The 25,077-nt window shown below is 46.3% G+C and overlaps 1 protein-coding gene across 4 annotated transcripts in view; it reads left to right on the forward strand.

Annotated features, from left to right (window-relative positions):
- Positions 1-25,077, forward strand: part of L3MBTL3 (L3MBTL histone methyl-lysine binding protein 3) — a 473,146-nt gene that overhangs the window by 432,514 nt on the left and 15,555 nt on the right. For all 4 annotated transcript variants that reach the window (XM_078682529.1, XM_078682531.1, XM_078682528.1 and 1 more), the window contains exon 18: positions 18,891-19,025. In XM_078682529.1, coding sequence (XP_078538655.1) covers positions 18,891-19,025 — 135 coding nt within the window. The remainder of the gene's footprint in view (positions 1-18,890; positions 19,026-25,077) is intronic.

Here is a 25,077-nt window from a genome sequence, read left to right on the forward strand (position 1 = left end):
CACTGGACGGACCACAGCTGCGTCCACTTCAGCTTCAGAAGGACCACGCTCCACCATCACCAGCAACAGGTTCCCCGCAGAAGCTGGAACAAGATCACTGCAGACCAGCTCGCTACTTCCCTGAGCCAGAACCCTCCCACCAGCACAACGAACCCCAGCCAATCGGCCACCAACCTCACGAAATGGATCAGCGACTGCGCAGACGACCTCGCCCCTCTGAAGACCCAGCCGAGCAGACCCGGCAGCAAGAAAGCCCCATGGTTTAACGACGAACTCAAGAGCTCCAAGAAGAACTGCAGAGCACTCGAGAAAACCTGGCGCAGAGACCCAACACCGGACAACATGACTGCCCTCAAGCTCGCCACCCGAAAACACCACCAACTGATCCACACCACCAAGAAAACCGCATTCAAGGAACGACTGGACAACAACGCACACAACAGCAAGGAACTCTTCAACATCGTCAAAGAGCTCTCCAACCCCAACGCCGGAAACAACAACATCACCCCTTCGCAAGACCTCTGCAACTCCCTCGCCTCCTACTTCCACAACAAGATCGCGGACATACACAACAGCTTCAGCACTCAACCGACGCACGCCGCGACCGAACCACCGCCCCCCACCACCACCCTCCGCGCCTGGACCCCGATCAGCACCGAAGACGCCATCCGCACGATGAACTCCATCCACTCCGGATCTCCGACAGACCCCTGCCCTCACCACGTCTTCAACAAGGCCGACGCTGTCATCGCACCCCACCTGCGGGACATCATCAACACCTCCTTCGACATCGCCACCTTCCCGGAGAGCTGGAAGCACGCCGAACTCAGCGCTCTACTCAAGAAACCATCAGCCGACCCCACCGACCTCAAGAACTACCGCCCCATCTCGCTACTCCCGTTTCCGGCAAAAGTCATCGAGAAGACCGTCAACAAGCAACTGGCCGCCTTCCTCGAGACGAACGGGTCCCTCGACCTCTCGCAGTCTGGCTTCCGGGCCAACCACAACACCGAGACCGCCCTGATCGCAGCTACCGATGACATCTGAGCCCTACTCGACAACAGAGAAACAGCGGCCCTCATCCTCCTGGACCTCTCCGCGGCCTTCGACACTGTCTGCCACCGCACCCTAGTACAGCGCCTCAGCAACGTCGGAATCCAGGAGAAGGCACTGGAGTGGATCATCTCCTTCCTCGCCGGAAGGACACAGAGAGTCCGCCTCCCCCCGTTCAGATCGGAGGCCACCGAAGTCATCTGCGGCGTTCCTCAAGGCTCCTCGCTCAGCCCAACACTCTTCAACGTATACATGAGCCCCCTCGCAGCCATCACACGCCAGCACAACCTCAACATCATCTCCTATGCCGACGACACCCAGCTGATCCTCTCCCTCACCAACGACCCCACCACCGCCAGAGCCAACCTGCACGAAGGGATGACAGACGTAGCCAAATGGATGTCGAACAGCCGCCTGAAACTGAACTCGGACAAGACGGAAGTCCTCATCCTGGGATCCTCACCCTCCGCCTGGGACGACTCCTGGTGGCCCCCCGCCCTGGGCAGCGCACCCAAACCAACAGACCACGCACGCAACCTGGGCTTCATCCTGGACTCCTCCCTCTCCATGACCAGGCAAGTCAACGCCGTCTCCTCGTCGTGCTTCAACATCCTGCGCATGCTACGTAAGATCTTCCGGTGGATCCCCACCGAGACCAGGAAGACGGTCACCCAGGCCCTCGTCACCAGCCGTCTGGACTACGGCAACTCCCTCTACGCGGGAACCACCGCCAAACTCCAGAAGAGACTCAGCGGATCCAGAACACCTCAGCACGACTCATCCTGGACATCCCCCGCCGAAGCCACATCTCCGGTCAACAAGAGAATCACCTTCCGGCTCCTCACCCACGCACACAAAGCCCTACACAACCAAGGCCCAGGATACCTCAACAGCCGCCTCAACTTCTACGCTCCCAAACGCCAGCTTCGATCGACCAGCCACGCCCTCGCCGCCGTCCCCCGCATCCGAAGAGCCACCACAGGAGGAAGGTCCTTCTCCTACCTGGCCGCCAAGACCTGGAACTCCCTTCCGACCCACCTCCGCCTGACCCAAGACCACCTCGCCTTCAGGAAACAGCTCAAGACCTGGCTGTTCGAGCAGTAGCGGACCCCCTCCCCCCAGCGCCTTGAGACCCTCCGGGTGAGTAGTGCGCTATACAAATGCTTTGATTGATTGATTGATCGATTGATTGATTGATGGCGGTGGTAGCGGCACACCTGAGAAAGAACAAGGTGTTTGTCTACCCGTACCTGGACGATTGGTTGATCAAGGCCTCCTCCTTCTTGGAAGCTCAAGCACACTTCCAGAAGACGTGCGTTCTTTTGAACAAGCTGGGGTTGCACATCAACATGTCCAAGTCTGTCCCGACTCCGGTCCAGTGCATACAGTACTTGGGAGACTCCATCAATACGCAGTCAGCAAGCGTGTCTCCTTCGGAGGAGCGACGATTATCACTGCTTCGGAAGGCTCAGGCTCTTATGACCACTCCATCTACAACAGTGAGGACGGTGTCTTCTCTACTGGGATCGATGGCCTCGTGTATCTTCCTACTGCCTCATGCACGACTGCACATGAGACCGTTGCAAGAGTGCTTGGAGGACCAGTGGGATCAGAGGAAAGGATCTTGGGACGACAAGATACGACTGTCTCTGCATGCTCTTCAGTCTCTGAAGTGGTGGTGTTTGGCGGAGAATCTCCTGAGAGGGGTTCCCTTCCACAAGGACATTCCCAAGCAGACTATCGTGACGGATGCGTCTCTCCACGGTTGGGGGGCGCACTCCGGAGACTTACAGATTCAGGGGACGTGGTCACAGACGGAGTCCACCTACCACATCAATTTCCTGGAACTCAGAGCTGTTCACTTGGCGCTGAAGGCCTTTCTTCCGTCCTTCCAGACCAACTCTCTGCTTGTACAGACGGACAATACGACCACGATGTATTACCTCAACAAGCAGGGGGGCTCGAGATCGCGCACCCTGTCGCAGGAGGCGCAGGCGATCTGGCACTGGCTTCTGGCCAGAGGACTGACGATTACGGCTACCCATCTACCAGGTGTGCCGAATGTTCTGGCAGACGCACTGAGCAGACTGATTCAGGAAAGTCACGAATGGGTCATAAAGAAGTACTAGGAGAAGTCTTCGCAAGGTGGGGGACTCCAGACGTAGATCTGTTCCCCACCGCCGAAAACAGCAAATGCCGAGACTTCGCCTCCAGGTACTACCAGCCGGGGACTCTGGGGAATGCGTTATGGATCAACTGGTCGAACAACTTTCTGTACGCTTTTCCACCCATTCCCCTGATTCCGACGGTGCTCATCAAGCTGTCCCGGTCCAGGGCGCGGATGATCCTAATTGCCCCGGAATGGCCCAGGCAGTGGTGGTTCACGGACCTGCTTCACCGGTCTCTACTTCCTCACATACGGCTGCCGTGCAGGCCGGACCTTCTCACGAAGTTCGGGGGACGGTTGTTGCACCCCAACCTCTCGTCTTTGAATTTGTTGGCATGGCTCCTGAGATAGTGCAATATGGCCATTTGAATCTCCCTGCAGATTGTATGGACATACTGAAGGAATCCAAGAGACCCTCCACTAGGACTTCTTATGCGTACAAGTGGAAGAGATTTTGTATCTGGTGCAAGTCCAAGAACTATGATCCAACGACTTGTAATGAAGATGTCATCCTTCCTTATCTTCTACATTTGGTGCAGTCTGGCCTTAATGTCCATTCCATTAAGGTTCATCTCGCTGCATTGACTGCCTACAGGAAATGCCCTTCACAGACTTCCTTTTTCCAGATCCCTGTGATTAAAGATTTTCTGGAAGGCTTGAAGAAAGTGTTCCCTCCTGTCAGGCTTCCTTCGCCTTCATGGGAATTGAATGTGGTGCTGTCCAGATTGATGAAGGAGCCTTTTGACCCTATTCATAAGGCTTCGTTGCAGCACCTGTCCTGGAAGGCGGCGTTCCTCGTGGCCATTACATCGGCCCGCAGGGTGAGTGAAATTCAGGCGTTGTGTTGCCAAGAACCTTATACTGTATTTCATGCTGCTAAGGTTGTCATGCGTACTCACCCTAAATTCCTTCCCAAGGTTATTTCTGATTTTCATGTCAACCAGAACATAACTTTGCCTATGTTTTTTCAGAATCCTTCGTCTCCAACGGAAAGGTCTTTACATTCCCTGGATGTTAGGAGGGTGTTGAAATGTTATCTGGATAAAACCAAAGATATTCGTAGGTCGGACCAATTATTTATCAATTATGGATCGGTCAGGACGGGTCTTGCGACCTCTAAGCAGTCTATCTCTAGGAGGATTGTGTCCTGCATACAATTGTGTTACCAAAAAGCTAATAAGACCTTAGGGGGTAAGCCTAAGGCTCATTCCACCAGGGGCAAAGCTGCCACGACAGCTCTGCTCCGTAATGTTCCAATTGCAGATATCTGCAAGGCGGCCACTTGGAAGTCGGTCCATACCTTTGCTAAGCATTACTGCCTGGACACTGATGCCAGGGCAGACGCTCAGGTTGGGCAGGCTTCGCTGCGAAATCTGTTCGCACAATAGTGGTGTTATTTCTCTTTTCTCCACCGCCGCTTTGGTGTGGGGATGGGCTTGCCATTCTATTCACTAGATTATGACTATACACAGAGCTCCCCTACTACAGAAGGAGTAGTTTCTGTCCTGTAACTCCAGTTCTGTAGTAGGGGTATCTCTGTTATAGTAATAAGCGGCCGCCCGCCCGCCTCCCCGGTGGAGAGAGATGTTCATGAAAGGAATGCTACAGGTCTGGCGTGTTACGCCTTCAAAAATAACTGGAAGTAAGAGGGACCTGCTGTGCATTCTGGGATACTGGGAGAAGTTCTGGAAAGTTCTCTTAAAGGCACAGTATCCTATTTAAGCCACATAATGGCAGTCTATGGGGCTTGTCTGTCCATGCCTTCCTCTCTATCATTCCAGAGGCTTTTACTGGTAGAGGCAAGTTTCTCTAGGGGAGAAACTGGGCAGGCTGTGCTATTTGTGGGTTTTTTGGTGGAATTTCTAGTTGAAGTACTGGACAGTGTAGCCTGTGGATATAGGCTGCATTATTTGTCTTTAAATTCTCTCTTAAGTGTCTTTGCAGTTCTGCAATTTTCTGACAATTTAAGAGATTATTTTTGATTGCCGGGGTCCTCGCACATGGGCGGGACTATTCACTAGATTATGACTATAACAGAGATACCCCTACTACAGAACTGGAGTTACAGGACAGAAACTACTCCTTCCCCCCCCACCCCTGCCACAATTACTCTGGCTCTTACCAGGCTGCAGCTGAACACGGAGGCACTGGCTCGCCCGGTGCCCCTCAGTGCCAGGCCTCTGTTGGGGGCAGAGGAGATTTTCAACCAGTGAGGGGCAATTTGTGCCCACAGGAGAGGCACGGCTGTCGACGGATTAGCAACATGTCATTTTCAGATGATAGACAGGGATTGTCGTGGCTGTGTGTACATATTTATTTTCGGGAAAACTGTGTTTCCTCCAGTGGCGCTTGGCGCATCTTTCTCCTTGGGGAAGAAGGACTGCTTCCTTGCAGCAAACAACAACAGTGTACGGGTCCTAAATATAACAGACATTAAAGATGGGAAGCTACCCACAAGGGTATTTTTTCCGAGCAACACCACAGATAGGCCGTTGACAAAACTAGGAAGTCATTGGACACTCATTGGTGGAAAACTGTGGCATGGAGTACAGCTGACCATCTACACTGCTATATCGATAAATTATACAGCACACAGAGTAAAGTGAATTGCATTCGGTACGTTCATAATTATTGTCCTAACCCGGTTATCAACCTTAAAATGATGAAAGGAGGAGAATGAAATGGTCGTATTCAAACCCAATATCAAAAAGTTACTTAGTTGAGTAGGAAAGTTATTTCAGAGGGTCCCCCACGAATGAAGGGGCTATTTGCTTGCATTCATCTTCCTAGCGCTGCTTTATCGTGAGTGCGCGCACACACACACACACACACACACACACACACACACCACACCACACCACACCACACCACACCACACCACACCACACCACACCACACCACACACACACACACACACACCTACCAACCATCCTTGTGGGGACTATGTGTGAACACCTGCATTGTGGGGACTAACCTTTCCCAATGTTTTAAAAATATACCAATAACAGAAAAATGTTAAGAAAAAAATCATTATATAGGATCCTGCTTCAAATCTGCAAAAATATTGTTTTTTAAACGCGCGCACAGAACCATCTTTGTGGGGACTTGAACGTGTGTTACCATCCTTGTGGGGACTTACTCAATAATAATCATGTCTGATTGAATACATTAAAAACCAAATGACTAAATGTTATTTTTCAGTGATTTGCCTATATTACTTGATTGTTTAGACATATATGAATATCTCTTTGTATCCTAAGAGCCTTCAGCAAATGGATTTTGTTAATAATACATTTCTCAGTAGAAACATATGGTATATAAAGTCCACGGAAAGGGGTTCACAGATACCTAGTCTATTGCTCAGTTCTCACAAACATTAAGAGATAAGGAAACAACAAATTATTAAATTCATGTCAAGGCCAAAGAGCATGCAGGGTGGTCATATGGGAAGGTCAAGTTGAAGCTACCTAGTTGTTTTTACATCAACTTCACCATATTATTGATATGGCTGTACAATAATAGTCTTCAAAGATATGGCATGGGATTATAGTAATGTTCTAGAGCTGACAGAGGGAGTATGTCGTGACAGTCATTTTCAAGCCCCCGCAGAGATAGTGCATGTATATATTGATGCCCAGGTTCCAACTGACAGTGTTTAATTACAGTCACTCTCAAATCCCCTGCATGAGATAGCGTGTCATTAGAGTGATGCCCAGGTTGCTACACAGATAGCATGTCATTATAGTCATGCTGAAATCCTCCAAAAGATAGTGTCTGATTATTATAGTCATGCCCAGGTCCCTAGAGATATAGGGGGTCATTAGGATGGCGGGCGGACTTTGCCCGCCCGCCATCCTCGTGCAAAATGGGACCGCCCGCCATAGGAGCGGCGGTCCCGCCTTGAGCATTAGGCAGGCGCATCCTGTATTTTTACCATTGCGGCAGGCGGTGCAGAAAGCACCGCCCGCCGCAATGGTAAAAATGCACGTTGTGCATTTCAAAGCCCAAAATGACACACCGCGCGGTGCCTGCCATGATGCACTTTGAAATGCGGGGTGGTACCATAGGTATAGAGATAGTGTGTGATTATAGACACACCCAGTTCCCCACAGAGAGTGTGTGGTTATAGGGGTGTCCAGGTCCCCACATAGATAGTGTGTTAATATAGACATGCCCAAGTCCCCACAGCGATAGTGTGTGATTATAGGGTTGTCCAGGTTCCCACAGAGATAGTGTGTGATTATAGAGATGTCTAGGTCCCCATAGAGATAGTGTGTGATTATAGAGATCTCTAGGTCCCCACAGAGATAGTGTGTGATTTTAGACATGCTCAGGTTCCCACAGAGATAGTGTGTGATTATAGGGATGTCCAGGTCCCCACAGAGATAGTGTGTGATTATAGGCATGCTCAGGTCCCCACAGAGATAGTGTGTGATTTTAGAGATGTCTAGGTCCCCACAGAAAAAGTGTGTGATTATAGAGATGTCCAGGTCCCCACAGAGATGGTGTGTAACTATAGTATTAACATGGTTGCCCAAGAGAATATGTGTGATTATAGACGTTCCCAGGTTCCTGCAGAGACTGTGTGATTAAAGACATGCCTGGTTCCCCACGGAGATAGTGTGTGAATAAAGATATACCCAGGTCCTGCCAGAGACAGTGTGATATTATAGACACACCCAGGTCCCGACAGAGATAGTGTGTGATTATAGCCTTACCCAGGTCCCCACAGAGATAGTGTGTGGTTATAGGGATCTCCAGGTCCCCATATAGATGGTGTGTTAATATAGACATGCCCAAGTCCCCACAGGGATAGTGTGTGATTATAGGGTTGTCCAGGTCCCCACAGAGATAGTGTGTGATTATAGGCATGCTCAGGTCCCCACAGAGATAGTGTGTGATTATAGAGATGTCTAGGTCCCCACAGAGATAGTGTGTGATTATAGAGATCTCTAGGTCCCCACAGAGATACACACACACACACACACACCCACACCCCACCCCACCCCTAACTGTGTGCACAATAGCAAAGGTGGTGCTTTCCTGGTCATTCGCTTGGAATGGTAGAGGCACACTGCATTACTTGAAATAAAAAGCATTTGTAATGCAACCAGGTCTCGCATTTATGGGATTTTGTGCTCTTGGCAATGTAAATGGCCATGCCTTTTTATTAATGTTTTGGTTTTTAAAACATAAATAAAACACATTGTCATTTACAATGCCAATAGCTTAAACTCGCGTAAATGCGAGACCTATTGCATTGAAATGCTTGTTTCCAGTATGTTGAGACTTTTTTCCAGGCAGCATATTACTGTAGTCTAGAAGGCCTGCGAAGGATTTAGAGGAAAACAGGACGTTGGCGCTCTAACAGTAGTGTTAATAGTGGGTCGGTGAATGATAGGGTAGTCAAATGTCTCACGGTGCAGCCAGTATTGAGGAAAAACCCTAAACCTCACACAAGAGCCAAGGTCAAGACCTTGGAACTAGAAAAACACATTAAGCAGATACTGGGCACACGTGTAAGATAAATAGTACAGATACTACGATGTTTAACACATAAGAATTTAGGTTGATACCGGTGGAGTGAAAGACACATTGTTTTTTATGGAGATTTATTTATTTATTTATTTATTTTTCTTCTTTTTTTCAAAACATACAACACCAGCCGACACGTGTTTCGTCAAACAGAGAGATCCTGTGACTCTTCAGGGCTGTAAGTGCGTGATGTGGATCTTTAAACCGGTGATAATTCCAACCTGGTCGACGGGTAAAACTAAAGGCCGTAGGTGTGGTGATGGCAGGGGGTCTCCGGGGTGATGTCCCACCCCAGGACATCACCCTGGAGACGAGCCTCGACGCAACCTGATTACCCCAGGTCCTTCGTGCACAGACGTACCCGTCTGTGTCCACCTCTCCACCCTGCCATCACCGTACCTACGGCCTTTAGTTTTACCCATCGACCGGGTTGGAATTGTCACCGGTTTAAAGATCCACATCACGCACTTACAGCCCTGAAGAGTCACAGGATCTCTCCTGTTGACGAAACACGTGTTGGCTGGCGTTGTATGTTTTGAAAAAAAGGTGGGGGGGTGAGAAAGAAAAATCTCCATAAAAAACGTGTCTTTCACTCCACCGGTGTCGACCTAAATTCTTATGTGTTAAACATCGTAGTATCTTTATATTACTGTAGTCTAGTGCATAATTTTAATTGAATTGCTTCCAGGTGTTTATAGCTGGGCACAATTGGGTTGCAGCTGAAGGCAGTGGTATTTCTCTTAGTGGGGCAGTATGGTGTTCAGTGGCAGAGGGGGATGTGATAGCACTTTTAGGCATATTTGGGACATTCTGCAAATGGCAAAGTTTTCAGATGAATGTATAGTGTTGACCAATAACAACTGAGCGCATGTGTGCATTGGCAATTTAAATAAATGTGGAAAAATACTAACTGTAGCGTCGTCTTTTGCTTGTGGCAAAAATAAATGTGGATAAATACAGAAAAAATGCCCAAAAAATAAATATTGATAAATATAGACGGAAATGGCAAAAAAATAAAGACCATAAAACCGGGAGCCGTAAATATAATACAGACTCTCCCGCGAATAAAGACCCTGATCTTTATCCTACCAAGCCTACATTATCGTCTGGTGGAGACCAGACGATAATGTAGGCTACATAGAGCTACTAAGCAGGGCTGCTGAATATCATGGGGTACAGTTACATAAGGAGTCCCTAGAGGAGGATTTCCCAACGGACCACACACACACTCTCATTGCTTAAAGGTATGTTAAGGCATGTGGTCGACACATTTCACGACCTTGTTCTTGCATGCATTCTCACCCCCCCCCCCCCCCCCCCCCCCCCGGTATAGATAAAAAAGTATAAATCGCACCATCAGATCCAGCTTTCATTAAGGATCAGTTGCCTTAAGACTCTTTTGTGGTGTCTAAAGCCTGTGAACGGGCCAAATCACAGACGTCAGGCGATGCTCCTCCTCCAGACAAAGAGTCAAAGCTCATAGATGCATCCAGGAAAAGACTAGTCTCCCAAGCTGCAAATTACTGGTGTATCGCTAATACCCAGACCCTCTTAGCCAGGTATGATTGAGCACACTGGGATAAAACGGAGCGATTGCTCCAGTTTCTACCAGATGAACACAAAGCGAGAGCCCAAGACTTAGTGCAAGAGGGGAAGCTCATCTCTAATTCTTCGATCAGGTGTGCATTAGATGTAGCCGATACTGCGGCTACAGCCGTCAATACCAGTGTGTTGCTAAGTTAAGGATATCAAGTTTTAAACCTAAAGTTCAGGCTTCCATTCTTAACACACTGCCCGACAAACAACATCTTTGGTCCTGCAGTAGATACGTCCTTAGAAAAAATGAAAAAGGACGCAGGTGTGGCAAAATCTATGGGAGTCCTACAGTCCCCTTCCAACCGTGGGTCCTTTCGGTGCACCTCCTATCGTGAGGGGTCCAAAAATATCTCTTCACACACCACGTCTACATCATACAAGGGCAACAATCAACCCTCGTCCTCAAGATGTTTCTTTAGAGGATGCTACAGAGGCAACAATGGCAAGGGCAGAGGTAGGGGTTCTACAACACGTACCTCTCCCTCAAATACCAAACAGTGACTTGTCTATGATTCCCCCTATCATTCAACACCTGTCGGGGGACGTCTTTCACAATTCCTCCCAGTCTGGCAGTCAATAACTGCAGACAAATGGGTGTTAGGAATTATCTGTTCTGGTTATTGCCTGGAGCTTACAAACAATCCTCCAAACATTCCCTGGCGTTTACACAAATTGTCACCAGATCATCTACACCTCCTCAAGCAGGAAGTTCAGTCTCTCCTTTAAAAAGGAGCCATAGAGCCTGTCCCACTACAATATCAAGGGTCGGGCGTATACTTCCTGTACTTTCTAATACCCAAACAAAGGACGGCTCTCTCAGACCCATTTTAGACCTCAGAAAGTTAAATCACTACATACAGTCAGATTATTTTCACTTGGTGACACTTCAGCAAGTGCTCCCAATTCTACAGCAAGTCGACCTTAGGTCTACTCTAGACTTAAAGGACACATATTTCCACATTCCAATATATCTCGCTCATCGCAAATATCTCAGATTTGTGGTAGCGGGCAGCATTACCAGTTCAAAGTGCTTCCATTTGGAGTCACCACAGCCCCCAGAGTATTTACCAAATGCCTTACCAAATGCCTGGCAGTAGTCGCTGCTCACCTGCGAAGACAACATATTCATGTCTTCCTGTACTTAGATGACTGGCTCATCAAAGTCAGGACTTACAGAAAGTGTCTCCAGCACACTCACATAACACTACAGTTACTGAACCAACTAGGATTTACAGTCAATGTTTTAAAGTCTCCTCTCCAACCTTCCAACACACAAACCTATCTAAGAGCCACTTAAGATACTCAAAAAGCTCTCGCCTTTCCCAATGCAGCCAGAATTTGCAATATTTAGGCTCTAATTGCTCAGTTTCAGCCCACCCATTCAGAACCAGCTCGAGTGTATATGCAACTGCTGGGAATGATGGCCTCTTGCATTATGATTGTCCCTCATGCAAGGCATCATATGCATCCCCTTCAGGAATGCTTAGCGAGTCAGTGGAACCAATCGCAGAGTCTTTTGACCGATCTAGTGTTGGTAAACGGCTGCATCCACAGCTCTCTGCAGTGGTGGAATCCACAAAATTTATCAAAAGGGCGGCCCTTCATAGACCCGGTTACACAGACAGTACTAACAGTAGATGCGTCGCTCACTGGTTGGGGAGCTCATCTCCAGAATCATACGATTCAGGGCTATTGGAGTCAAAACCAAAAGGCTCTCCACATAAATCTTCTAGCAGTGTTTCCAGCACTCAAATCTTTTCAAGTATACCTTCTAGACAAAGCTGTCCTAGTCCAAACTTGCAACATGACAGCTATGTGCTATATACAAAAACGGGTTGGGGGGCACTCTCTCCAAGTGTCGCACCTAGCTCAAGACATTTGGGAAATGGGCCATACATCACAAAATGTATCTCCTAGCAGAACACCTTCTAGGAGTAAACAATCAGATTCCCGACCTTCGCAGCAGACAGAGGCAGCAAATCCACGAGTGGAAACTCCACCCTCAAGATCTCCTCCCATACTTTCAAAATTGGGGGTTTCCTCAAATAGATCTTTTTGCAACACACGAAAACGCTAAATTCCCAAACTTCACCTCCAGGTATCCACACCCACTCTGCAAAGGCAATGCACTATGGATGAACTGGTCAGGGATATTTGCATACGATTTTTCTCCTCTCCATCAGTGGTTTGGAAACTCCGACACTAATCCTTGGTTCACAACCCTCTTTGAGCTATCAATAGTTCCACATCAGAAGCTACATCTCACATCCAGTCTCCTCACTCTGAGCAATGGAGAAACCAGGCACCCAGACCCCAAAGAACTCAACTTAGCGATCTGGCTCCTGATGTCATAGAGTTTGGATATCTGAATCTTCCTCCAGACTTTATGAACATTATCAAAGAGGCCAGAAGGCCTACTAAAAGAGCTTGCTATGCAGCCAAATGGAAACGGTTTGTTATCTATTGCAATAATAACAATATCAATTCTTTGGGTGCTTTCATTCACAATATCATCTGTTATTTATTACATTTACAGCGGTCAGAATTAGCTCACACATCCATCCTTTTACATCTTGCTGCAATAGGTGCGTTTCTCCAAAATAGACAGCACTTGTCTCTGTTTACAGGACCAGTTATCAAAGCATTTACGGAAGGACTAAAAAGAGTTGTACCACCAATACTTCCACCTGCCCCCACGTGGAATCTTAACATAGTCCTTACACGATTAATGGGTCCACCTTTTGAGCCAAAGCATAAATGTGGACTGCAATTTCTCTCTTGGAAAATCGCTTTTATCATTGCAATTACTTCACCAAGGAGTGTGGGTGAGTTACAGGCACTAACCATAGAAGAACCTTTTTTACAACTTGACAAAGTGGTCCTTCGTACCAAACCTAAATTTCTACCTTAAGTAGGTATAGAGCGCGGGTTCACCTGCTCAGGATTTTACCATACTCACCTGGGCCCATAAAACATATACACTTTGAACAGGTAAACCTAGGCTTAAACCAGTAATTTTATTTTTAGGACCTATACCTTTGACTTACCAATCCTGGTCACTAGTACCTAGAGTCCTAAAGGATTAAGGGAGTGAGCAAGAAAATAGGCAGTAAATAACATTTGCACTCATAAAATAACCACAGACTCAGGAAAGATTCAAACACTTTATCTATGTAATTCTTAAATGTCAGAGTCCATACTAAACCAGTCAAAGCTTGATCAATTAGAAAGAATAACATCAAAACAAGATGATGTAAAAATATTATGAAACTTTCTTTAAGCATTGAAACATAGGAAGGATAAGAAAAGGGGAACAGCACATACCCACTCAAACTTTATATTTACCTAGAATGTTGTGAGGACCAACCCTGGCCACGGGCTGGGATAAAGGACAGGACCTCCGATAATGCAGGTGCCAACAGGATAGAAAAGGTGCAGACCAGAATCAGGATAAGTACGGACCAAATTGGATCAGGACAGGACCATCGTAGGTCAGGACCGGCACCCATAGCTAAAGTGCAGCGCCAGCGTCACACCCCTCTCTGCAGCTAACAGTCGAACCCCGATTGGGTTATCGAATCTTCTCCCACAGAACCCCGATTGGGTTATCAAACTCCTTCCCAGAACCCCGATTGGGTTATCGAATCTTCTGACAGAGTGCTCCGCCAGCACCTCTGCTCTCGATCGCCTATTGAGTGCGTTGGGTCAGTGACAGGTCAGCTATTCGGACAATTCGGACAATCTTACTAGCTAAGCCTACCTTAGTTATACCATTTTCCAGGGCAGTGTACCACCCCCCCAATGTTGCAAATTTGTGTATTCCCTCAATATGATTGGTCAAAAGACGAGGAGAGGTCATCACACCATACTGGTTATGAGGTCATGCTCTTCAATATTCAGTTCAATGTTCCTGCCCAATATTTTATTTTCCCATGCACTTTTATTCCACCCGGCAATGAATTACTCGAGTTACGGTTAGTAAGAAGCCCATTGTAAAGCTTCCCCAGCTTACTAGAAATGTCATGTGGTGCATTATTAGTAATGCGAAACATGTTTATTAGTGCTTTACGGTTTATTTCGAGAGGGTTGAGGACAAGCAAGTCTCTTTATTTGCGAAACCTTGCTCCATCAAGTGGTCCTTCGTACCAAACCTAAATTTCTACCTAGAGTAGTATCTGCCTTTCACATCAATCAATCGGTTGAGTTACCTGTGTTCTTTCCTCAATCAGATTCTGTAGCAGCGCAAGCTCTACACACTTAAGATGTTAAAAGAGCTTTGTTGTATTGCATAGAAATAACAAAACCATTTTGTGAGACAAAACAACATTTTTTTTTGCTTTTGCTCAACCTCACAAAGGCAATCCTATACCCAAATCAGGTATTGCTATATGGATTGTTAAATGTATTCAAACATGTTATACAAAAGCAAAGAGTACCCCTAGAGCACATTCCACGCGCAAAGTAGAGGCTACTATGGCTTTCTTAGGGAACATTCCCATATCTGATATTTGTAAAGCTGCAACATGGTCTACACCACACACATTCACAAAGCACTATTGTGTAGATGTGTTAACAAGGCAGCAAGCTAATGTAGGCCAGGCAGTACTTAGAACACTTTTTCCGACAACTGCAACAGCTACAGGCTAGCCACCGCTTTGGGAAAATACTGCTTTATAGTCTATGCAAAGGATGTGATCTACAGCTCACATGCCTCGAAAGGATAATGTTACTTACACAGTAAGCATCTGTTCTTAGCATGTATATCTCTAGATTCACATGCGCCCACCCGCTTCCCCAGGTACCTATACCTGTTGCAGTTCTTTTTACACACATACATATGCATGGACATCTCTATTTTTCCTCTACTAACTCCATTCTCACCCTCTGCGGGAAAACAATCTAACAATAGAGTTGATGCCCATGCACACTATCACTGTAAGGAGGAGCCACCTACCTTGTGACTGGAAAGACTTTTTCGAAGGAAAACAACTTGTAAACATCCAGACCCAACACTAGATGGCAGGAGAATGCAAAGCATGTGAATCTATATCTCTACAAGCCAAGAACAGATGCTTACTGGGTAAGTAACATTATCCTTGTCTAGTAAAACAATACAAATCCAGAGAGCAGGTGTAGTGATGAGGTTTTTGATTATTCTGTAAGTGCTATCTTTTAAAAATGGACATTAACGTTACGTTAATAGTTGTAAACATTAACCGTCGTATAGCAACCGGTTCACCTGAACTTCACAAGGTAGACTTTTCCAAATCACAGAAAAGCATGTGGTGTTGTCCTTGTTAGAGGTTAGACCAGAACACATTAGACCTTTTCTTCAATATCACATACAAGAAGAAGTAAAAAACACATTTTCTTTTTATTTCCCATGTGCCCTTCCAATCGGATTTCCAATTCAGCTATCAATTGTTTTAAGTGCCAGACATATTTTTAATTGGCACTAGACTATTGCCCATCAAATATGAGGCATTACCTCCTTGCTTTGAAACCACAATCTGTGAGCTCAAATCTGGCCACCTCTCTGACAGGACAATAATAAAGACAGTCCATATATGTGGCAAACACAGATTTGCAGGCTGAGCTAAAGCTTGTCAAAACACCAGACAGGAAAGTATAATGACTGGAGAAAAAGGGACAGATGAAGGATTGGGTTTCAAGGGTTGTCTGAAGCGAGACAGATGATAAGGACTTCGGTGAAATGGGGGTGGGGGCAGGGAGACAGAAGTGAGAGGTCAACGATAAGGGTTTTGTCAAAGTGGCAGTAAGAGCTATCCTTGGATTAAGAGCTTTGACAGGGTTTAAAAGATATGTTTACATGTTTTGGTGATAGGGGCTTGCTTTGGGAGTCATGGGTCTGGAGATGAGTTGGGCTGCAGTAACTAGGGAATATTTTCCCCTATGAAAGCTATTATTGAAGATAGTTTCAATTGTCACATTCTTGCTTTTCTACCACCCATTCCTCTTTGCTTCATTGTAATAATGTTAGAGGATATATGACAGGGTAAAGAGGTAGGGAATAGTTGCATTACCCTAATGTTTGGTGGTGCTGATAAATTAGAAATATGAAACACTGTGGGGAGACTTCCACACGCCCATCTGGACCCTTTTTCTGCCTATTCTGCCACACAGACAGCGTGCAGCACAGCTTTGGGGGTAACTTGCGCTGAAAGCGCCCTGCCATCTCGCCTGCTGGTCCCCCCCGCCGCTGCTTACTCACCACCTTGCAGCCGCCGAGCGGGGGGACTACAGCCTCCATAATCCCCGGTGGGACTGCCCCGCCCACCTACCTGCACTTCCGCGCTCGGAGGCGGATAAAACCATCGGTGCTTCCACTGAGGAGTGGGAGACTTCCACACGCCCATCTGGACCCTTTTTCTGCCTATTCTGCCACACAGACAGCGTGCAGCACAGCTTTGGGCGTAACTTGCGCTGAAAGCGCCCTGCCATCTCGCCTGCTGGTCCCCCCCGCCGCTGCTTACTCACCACCTTGCAGCCGCCGAGCGGGGGGACTACAGCCTCCATAATCCCCGGTGGGACTGCCCCGCCCACCTACCTGCACTTCCGCGCTCGGAGGCGGATTAAACCATCGGTGCTTCCTCCGCGTCCCGCGACGCGCGCGGGCGACGCCGGGCTAAGCCCGGGCAAAGGGCGGGCCCTCTACGGCCCTCATCGGACTGAGGAGGACGGGGACGGGCCACCCCCCTTGTTTGTTCGGGTCCCATACTAGAGGTAATTTACTGATCTGTAACCTCCTTAACGATGCCTAATGTCCATACAGGGGATATGATCGACAACACCCCCCTCACAACAACTAGTCATCTGTTTCCCCTGTTCAGAGACATGGCTAAAAATGCTTCTCGACAATCCCCGGTTGGGTCCCCCAGGGTTTTCTTAACTGCACATCCATCATCTACACTTTCTTGGTTGGATGATTTGAACAGCCTGTGCAAGGCAAAGTACGTTTCTGCAGAACCTTCCCCCACGTTAAAAAGCAGCAGCCTATCATCATCATCATTATGCCCAAGGGAGCTGATATCCTTTTCGGAAAACAACAAAATTAACACTCTTAGTACAATACCTCCCAGGGCTATACCTGCTAAAAGGAAGTACGATGGGGACAAAGAATATGGGAGTAATTCTAACCCACAAACACTTGATAAACCATGTCTAAGTCCTATACCATCTGCAATTAATTCGGCCTTTACCTCGCCACCTGTTGGTAACTTGGACGACTCATCAACATTCTCCCATCACACCCTTTTGCCTATGATTGAACATCTCATTGAATCCTTAATACATCCCTTAATCGATAAAATCACTGCATTCGGGGAGAGGCTGACGGGGCTGGAGAACTCCATCAAATCTCTCCAGAAATCCTCAACTCACACTGCAACAACTTATTGTCTGCCGACAACTGCCTCTTCAAACCCACCTAAATTGACTTTATCTCACGAAGCGGTGCTTACTCAAGTACCTACCCCCATTTCCTTGCTGCCTATCACTCCCAACGCCCCCCCCTGAAACTGACAACAACGCGTCATATTCCATCTAAACATGTGCGCACCACCCATATACACTTACCTCCAGAAGCAGCGCCCTTTGTAATCGTCCTCTCGGGAGTCCCTGAACTAGTAAAAGGTAAAACGGAGAGACAACATGAGCTTATGAACAAAGTCAAGTTCTGGCTATCTAAAAACAGACCTCTGCCATATCACTTTGATGGTCGAATAATAAGCGTCCGGAGGGTGGGCTGGCTTGGACCCCTCAAAAAAGACATCTTGGGCGATCTGATCCTGATACGTTTTAGGAGCAGAAACATTGTGCCGTACATGCAGACATGGCTACCTCAAAAGGGCGACGGTCTTATCTCTACCTGGAACTTACATGACTTCTACCCCAATATGTTTTACATGCTTTCCCCCAGACCACTGGGAATTGACAACTACACAGTGGGTAGAGGAGCCTATTTAAGTAGTGGCAATATTTTTTCAGTGGCTGTTAATTGTCCCAAATTGTCATACAACAGTTCCATGTATCGTAACTACTAATTCTTTTAGAACACTGTTACTTTCAATGTTGTCTAAAGGTTCTAGAAAACATGTTATTACTAAAGCTTGTTATAAATAACGTAAGGACTAAAGTCCTTTTTAATAATTTTTTAATTGTGTAATTTAAAACCAATATGTGGTTTATTTTAAAATGCAATGTATTTTTCTCTCTGTATGCTTTTATGATTTTAAAGTTAAACTCGAATAAAGCCTATTTTGATTTGATTTGAAACACTGTGATTTGGTAATACTTGTATTTTTCCTTACAGTTGTTGTATTCCCTAATGTTTGGTACAACCTTGAGGGTATTTAATCTAATATTCTTGATGCTTTATGTTGGCAACTTCTGATTATCAAAATACATTGTTTAACATTGATCTCTCAGATGTCAGTCTTATTGTGTTTACTGAATAGAGCACTCCATCCCTGTTGACCTAACATGTCTTGTTTACTCTTTGACTCACTTTGTTATTTAGAAAATCACTGGCCGCCGATGGGGAACGTTCCGGTCGCAGCAGTGTCCTAAGTCTGTCTGAGCTGTCCGAGAATGGTCAGGAAAAGGACTGGCCTGAAGAAGAGCCTGTTATAGACACCAAGCCCAGGCTCCGAAGGTATGGCCACTGAGAGATGCCCGTGTGCTGTTTCTCGCACATGCAGCATACCTGTTATTGTATTTCTTTGCAACATATCACTATGTCAAAGCATGCCCCCTTCTTTTTGTACCTTTGTTTGCTTTTGAGGCCTCTGCCAATTGTACTTCTCCCAACTGATACCCTCCCCTACCGATAATTCCTCTGTTTCTCATCGTCCCTCTGCCTTTTTACTGCAAACTCTTTGCCTCTTATTGGAGCACTCTCTCTTTCTCATTTGGGGACCCACTCCCTCCCACTTGAAGGCCTCTTCACCTTTCCTGGAATGTTTTTTGTTCCTGCCACACTTTATGGTGAAGCCTGTTGTTATGGCGAAAAGCCTCATACTGTGTCGTGCACCAGTGTTCCGATACACCCTTGCCATTCATATTTCTCCGTTTGTCGTACCTCTCGTCATCCTTTGATGAAGTCTAGTATTGTTCTCCTTGTGCTGCCTCTCTTCTCCCCCCTTACTGTATCTTTCTCTCACTGGAATGCCTCTCCTCCCTTCTATATGTGTATTCCATTCACGACCTACTTCTTCTCGCTGAGTTGCCTCTATTCTCCATGATGGGTGCTTTTTGTTCTCCCTCGGGTTCCCCCTCCTCCGCCCTTTGTTATGTTATGTTATGTTATGTTAATGATTCTTATATCGCGTATGACTCACCCGGGGGCATCTCAGCGCTTTACCTGAGGGGAAAACTGCAATGGGAAGAGTTTCAGAACAACCAGGTTTTTAATTGTTTCCTGAAGGACAAGTAGGTAGTAGATTTCCTCAACGTCACTGGAAGAGAATTCCAGCATTTGGGTGCTACAAACGAGAATGCTCTGCCGCCTGTGCGGGTGAGCCGGATGCGAGGGATGTCCAGGAGGGCTAGGGAGTTAGACCTCAGGTTACATTCGCTCGAGTGCCTAGAAAGTTTATCTCTAAGATAGGCTGGGGCCTCACCTCTTAAGGGCTTTGAAGGACAGACAGCCGATCTTAAACACGGAGCGTTTTTGAATTGGCAGCCAGTGGAGCTGTTTAAGCAAAGGAAGAGATGGTGTACTAGGAGGGCAATTCAAAACCATTCTGGCCGCTGTGTTCTGTATTACTTGTAGCTTAGATAAGGTAGTAGTTCCAACCTCTGCCAGTAAGGCGTTGCCATAGTCCAGTCTACTTCCTATCATTGCCTGCACTACGGTTCTACGGTGCTCCAAGGGTAGGTAGGGGATTATTCTACGCAGTAGACGCAGATTATAATAACATGAACTTGTGATGTTATTTACATTGTCCTTCATATCTAGCTTGGCATCTAATTGGATTCCCAGGCTTTTCACTGAGTTGGAAGGTTTTGGTGCTTCACCCAATTGGGGGGCCACCAGTCAGCAGTCCAGAGATGTGCAGATTTCCCTAAGAGCATTAGCTCGGTTTTTCCCGGGTTAAGTTGTAGGCACTGGTCCCTCATCCAGTTTGCGATCGCCAGCATACCGTCCATGAAGCGCTGTTTCTCATCCATGATGTTCTTACCAATTGGGAAAAGTAGCTGCGTATCGTCGGCGTAAGATTGTTGTGAATGTATCTAGGACCCTATTTAAATATTCCCGATTCATGCCCTTATGTGGTTATAACAAATCATATCCTTATAAAGGCATAAGAATCATGCCCATATTTAGTCATAGCCAATGCAGTCCAAATACGGCAAGGCTACTCCCATAGACTCCTAGAAAGTACAACGCGTTCTTTAAACAAACCAAGCCTCCAGCAGCCCGGGAATTCCCCCTGCTTTTGTTTTGATTTGTACAAGAACTCCTGGAGTCCAGAAAGAACTGTAAGTTCTTAGTGACGTCTTATGTCCAACCTTACGTCAAACTCTGCACCTTCCAGGTATAAATATACCAGCATTTGCCTTAAGCAAACACACGGTGGTTTGGAGCAGAGCGGCTACCTACTTGCCCGACGCCCAGCTGATGCGAGTGCCGAAGGAAGCCGACCCTCCCATTTGACGCACTGAGAGAGACGCTGTCTTTTCTCCTGCCGAGAATTCCAGCTCCAGTGTTTCCAGTCACCCTTGCGGGTTGCTTGGAGATCGAGTCCTGAGAGAGAGATACAAGACCTCCTTCATTCTATACCCAAGGTACGGAGCTGATTAGAACCATAGAGAATTCTTGATTCAGATTCTTGGCAAAAACTAACTTAACTTAAACTGCAGCTCACTTACTCCTTCCTACGTACTAGGCTTAGGTTAGGTACACCGGGTAGGCGTATCTTAGAAGCACCAGTTGAGTACGTTTAGTCAATGATTTTATGTATTTATATATTTTATCCGTTTTAAGTATCATATGGCTTAGAAACCATATCAATGCTTTTACAGTATTATTTCATAATACTCCTCAATAAATAACAACTTTTATTAAAAACGCCCATCTCTCTATTTCTCTGCACTCCTGGTGAAACTAAGCATGCACGATTGACTGATAGAAATAGCTGTCTACACGACTCTTGAGATATACTCCTTATTCTGGGGGGAGCAAAGTTGTCATGTTTATGCGGTTGTCAGAAACTAATCCCTTCTTGTCTAATCAGGAAAGTTAACTCCTTCCTGTTCATTCGAGAAAGTTTCTAGTGACCTCTGAGCTAGCTGGCATTCATAATTAAGTCTAACATATTCAGTAGAGACCTAGATGACCTCAGTCCTACGTCTAAACTACCGTTTATGTTATTCCAATGCGCAGAGCCTATTGGGAATATAGGAACTACACTACAAGATAATCTCAAAGCCGAAGGATTGGATAAGTTTGGCCTGGGGGGATAGATAAACATTGAACAGAGTAGGGCTAAGACAGGATCCCTGTGGCACCGCTTTATCCAGCAGGAATTTCCTTTTAGAGATATACGGTCCAAGAGTAGTAATTTGCCATCTGTCCCCAGGAAATCTCTCAGCCACCGTAGCGCAGTGCCTCCGATGCCACACTCGCTTAGTCTCTCCGCGAGCCTTTGATGAGATATCGTATCAAAGGCCGCGGAGAGATCTAAGAGGATCAGAACTGATGAGCCACCGGAGTCGAGAGTACGTCTTAGTGAGTCAGTAACCGCCAGCGTTGCTGTTTCTGTGCTGAACCCCGGTCGGAAGCCTGACTGGGAGGGGTCCAGCATTTCATTTGCTTCTAGGTATTGACTAAGCTGGGAGTTTGCTAGATTCTAGTAGTTTCCCCAATAGAGGTAGCAGGGATATTGGCCTGTAGTTACTCAGCTCCAGTGGGTGGGCGGTGGGTTTCTTCAAGATAGGCCGCAGGGAGGCCTCTTTCCAAGCCCTCGGAATAAGGCCTGTATCCATTGATGCATTGAAAATTCGTTGGATAATTGTGGCACATACGGGGGACATGAGAGCCATTATACTAGGTGGGCATATATCCAGTGGCGATCCAGATTTAGCTACTGATAGCAATTTGCTTGTCTCTGCGAGCGAGATATGATTGAAATGGTTAAGCACAGCCCTGTTTGGTATATGGAGGTTGTCTGTTTTTTTGTTTGTCTGGGTCTTATTTATATCCTGAACCGGGAATTTTGAGTAGATTCTTTTCGATTTTTTTCATGAAAGAAATATGCAATGGAATCACATAGATCCTGTGATTCTGATGGTCATTGTTTGCATACTGAAGGTGAGGAGAAGTCTCTGACAATATTAAACAGGGCTTTGGTCGAGTTTTTTGACTTTTCTATTTGGGTTTGGATTTAGAAGCATCGAGCGTTTTTTATTTTATGGTGATAATTTGCTAGTGCTACTTTGTATGTTTTCCTATCTCCCGGTAGTTTCCCCTTCCTCCACTTCCTCTCCAGTGCTTTACATGTAGTTTTTAGGGACTTAAGTTCATCTGTGTACTATGGGGTTGAGGGTCCCCTTGTTGGCATAGTTGCCTTATTTTGTGGAATCATTGTATCCAGTGTTTTCATTAGGGCTAGATTAAAACTGGCTAGCATGGCTGAGGGGTCTTGATCCGTTTGTTCAGTTTTATTGGATTGGTCGATGAAAGGTTTGGCAAAATTATCCATCGTCCACTTATGCCATGGTCTTTAATATTTTCCCTTTTGGTATAAGGGGTTGACCTTATTTTTAGGCCCTGTTTGAAGTTGGAGGGAAAATTGGACCAGGTAATGGTCTGACCAGACAAGCGGCACTGGCTGCTGTTCTTCCATCTGCTCTGAGTTCGTAAAAATAAGGTCTAAGGTGTGGCCCGCCGAATGAGTGGGACCTAACACCATCTGGCTAAGCCCAATTTCAGGTGCTTCTTGTCCTTCCTGTGAGTCTTACTCTTTCTACCTTTCCATTTACTTCTTACTCTCACTTGGATACTTCTCCTTCCCTCTCCCACATGTTTTTGTTGTCTCTGGAATGCCTTTCCCCTTATCTCGGTTGTGCACATTTTGATGTCACAAGCGCGCCTCTCTCCTACTGCGTTTTGTGTTCCCTCTTGTTATTTCGTCTGCAGAAGCCCCTCTATGCAATCTCTTATTCATACTTGCCTCACATGCTGCCTTTCGAAATATCAGCCATCCTATCTTGCATTACTTTCTACTTTACACCACCCCCTGTTCTCTGCCAGATATGCCCGCAACAGGACTCTCTTCAAAACTTTACACACAAAAGTGTGTAAAACACTTGGTGGAAGAATTCTTTGGGCAATGTATTCTCTCTTGAGTTCCAAACGTGGTACAGAGCATAGTCAGATCATATTTACAACTTCTTTGCCATAAAGTGCAGTCTTCTTGGCCTGTATCAAGTGGGAAAAATATTTGTGCAAAAGAATCAGAAGTTATTCAAGCTCCTCTGTCTTGATGTTGACATAAAGCAAAATATTTGCAGCATGTGTTGCAGTAAATCACATGCAGTGTACAGTCCTGCCGTGTACTGTTAGGGTTGATTGTTGCAAGTTGTACTTCTTCAGGTAAGAAATGTTGATTTCCAGGTGACTTATGATCCCTCTACTGAGAACCACAATGAAGCACGGCACAGCCTCCAGCTCAGAATCTCTTTTTCACTTTCATTGGGTTCTGAGGTGTTTCCATTGCTCTGTGACTGCTGATCACTGAAGGGTGACAGTGGAGAACACACCATTAACATTTTCCCCGTCTGTAACTTGGTCAGACCAGCATCAGCTCATCAACCTCTGCTTGCCAAGAGGTCACAACGTGGCCGCTAGTAACACTTTTCGATTCTTAAAGAAAAACATTCTGCATGTATAGGACTGATCCTCGGCGCATTATTGCATGATGCAGTGCCAGGACTCTACTTAGTCCCCATCTGCTGTGGTCATCGGACTTGTGAAGGAATTGCTTCTGACATCAATGGGAAGAATGCAGCTGGTAGTTGGGACAGCCATTAAGAGAAGTTTCTCTTGTACGTGACCTCCCGTAAACCGGACTTCATAGTCACTTTCAACATCCGACACAAGGAGAGTGACCAACCAGCCCTATAGACAAAGAACCACAATATAGTTCTATGGCCACCTTCCAGTGAAAATCCAGCATACAAAGAAAGCAGATTAACATTTGAGAAGGGTATATCTAAAGATATTGGGGCATACTTGTAGGAAACTGGATTTGTGTTGCAGTACCCCCTCCCCCCACACAAAAACACAAACTTTGCCCCATTCTTAGCTACTAAATGCTGATTTTCAACTCTTCCAGTGTACTGAGACCTGCTAACCAGACCTCAGTGCCAGTACCCTTTCCTTAAAACAAGATGATGTCTAATTATAACACAATTCTGAAAGGACTTTAGCACCCCGTAAGTTCCTAGTAAATGGTAAATAGTAAATGGTACCCCTGGTATCTAGGGCATGGGTACTAAAAAGGGTCCCTAAGGGCTGCAGCATATCTTATACACACAAATTCCACACAGACTGCCATTGCAGGCTGTGTGATGGTGCAAACCATGAGTGATACGACCAAACACGTGTTGGCTGCTAGTGTGTGTCTGCTTGTATTTTCTGTCAACACTACATGCACTACAAAATGAATACGGAATATGAATACTGAAGATTAAAAGAATAC

Source organism: Lissotriton helveticus, chromosome 3_1 (assembly GCF_964261635.1).
Source record: "Lissotriton helveticus chromosome 3_1, aLisHel1.1, whole genome shotgun sequence".
Taxonomy (NCBI): domain Eukaryota; kingdom Metazoa; phylum Chordata; class Amphibia; order Caudata; family Salamandridae; genus Lissotriton; species Lissotriton helveticus.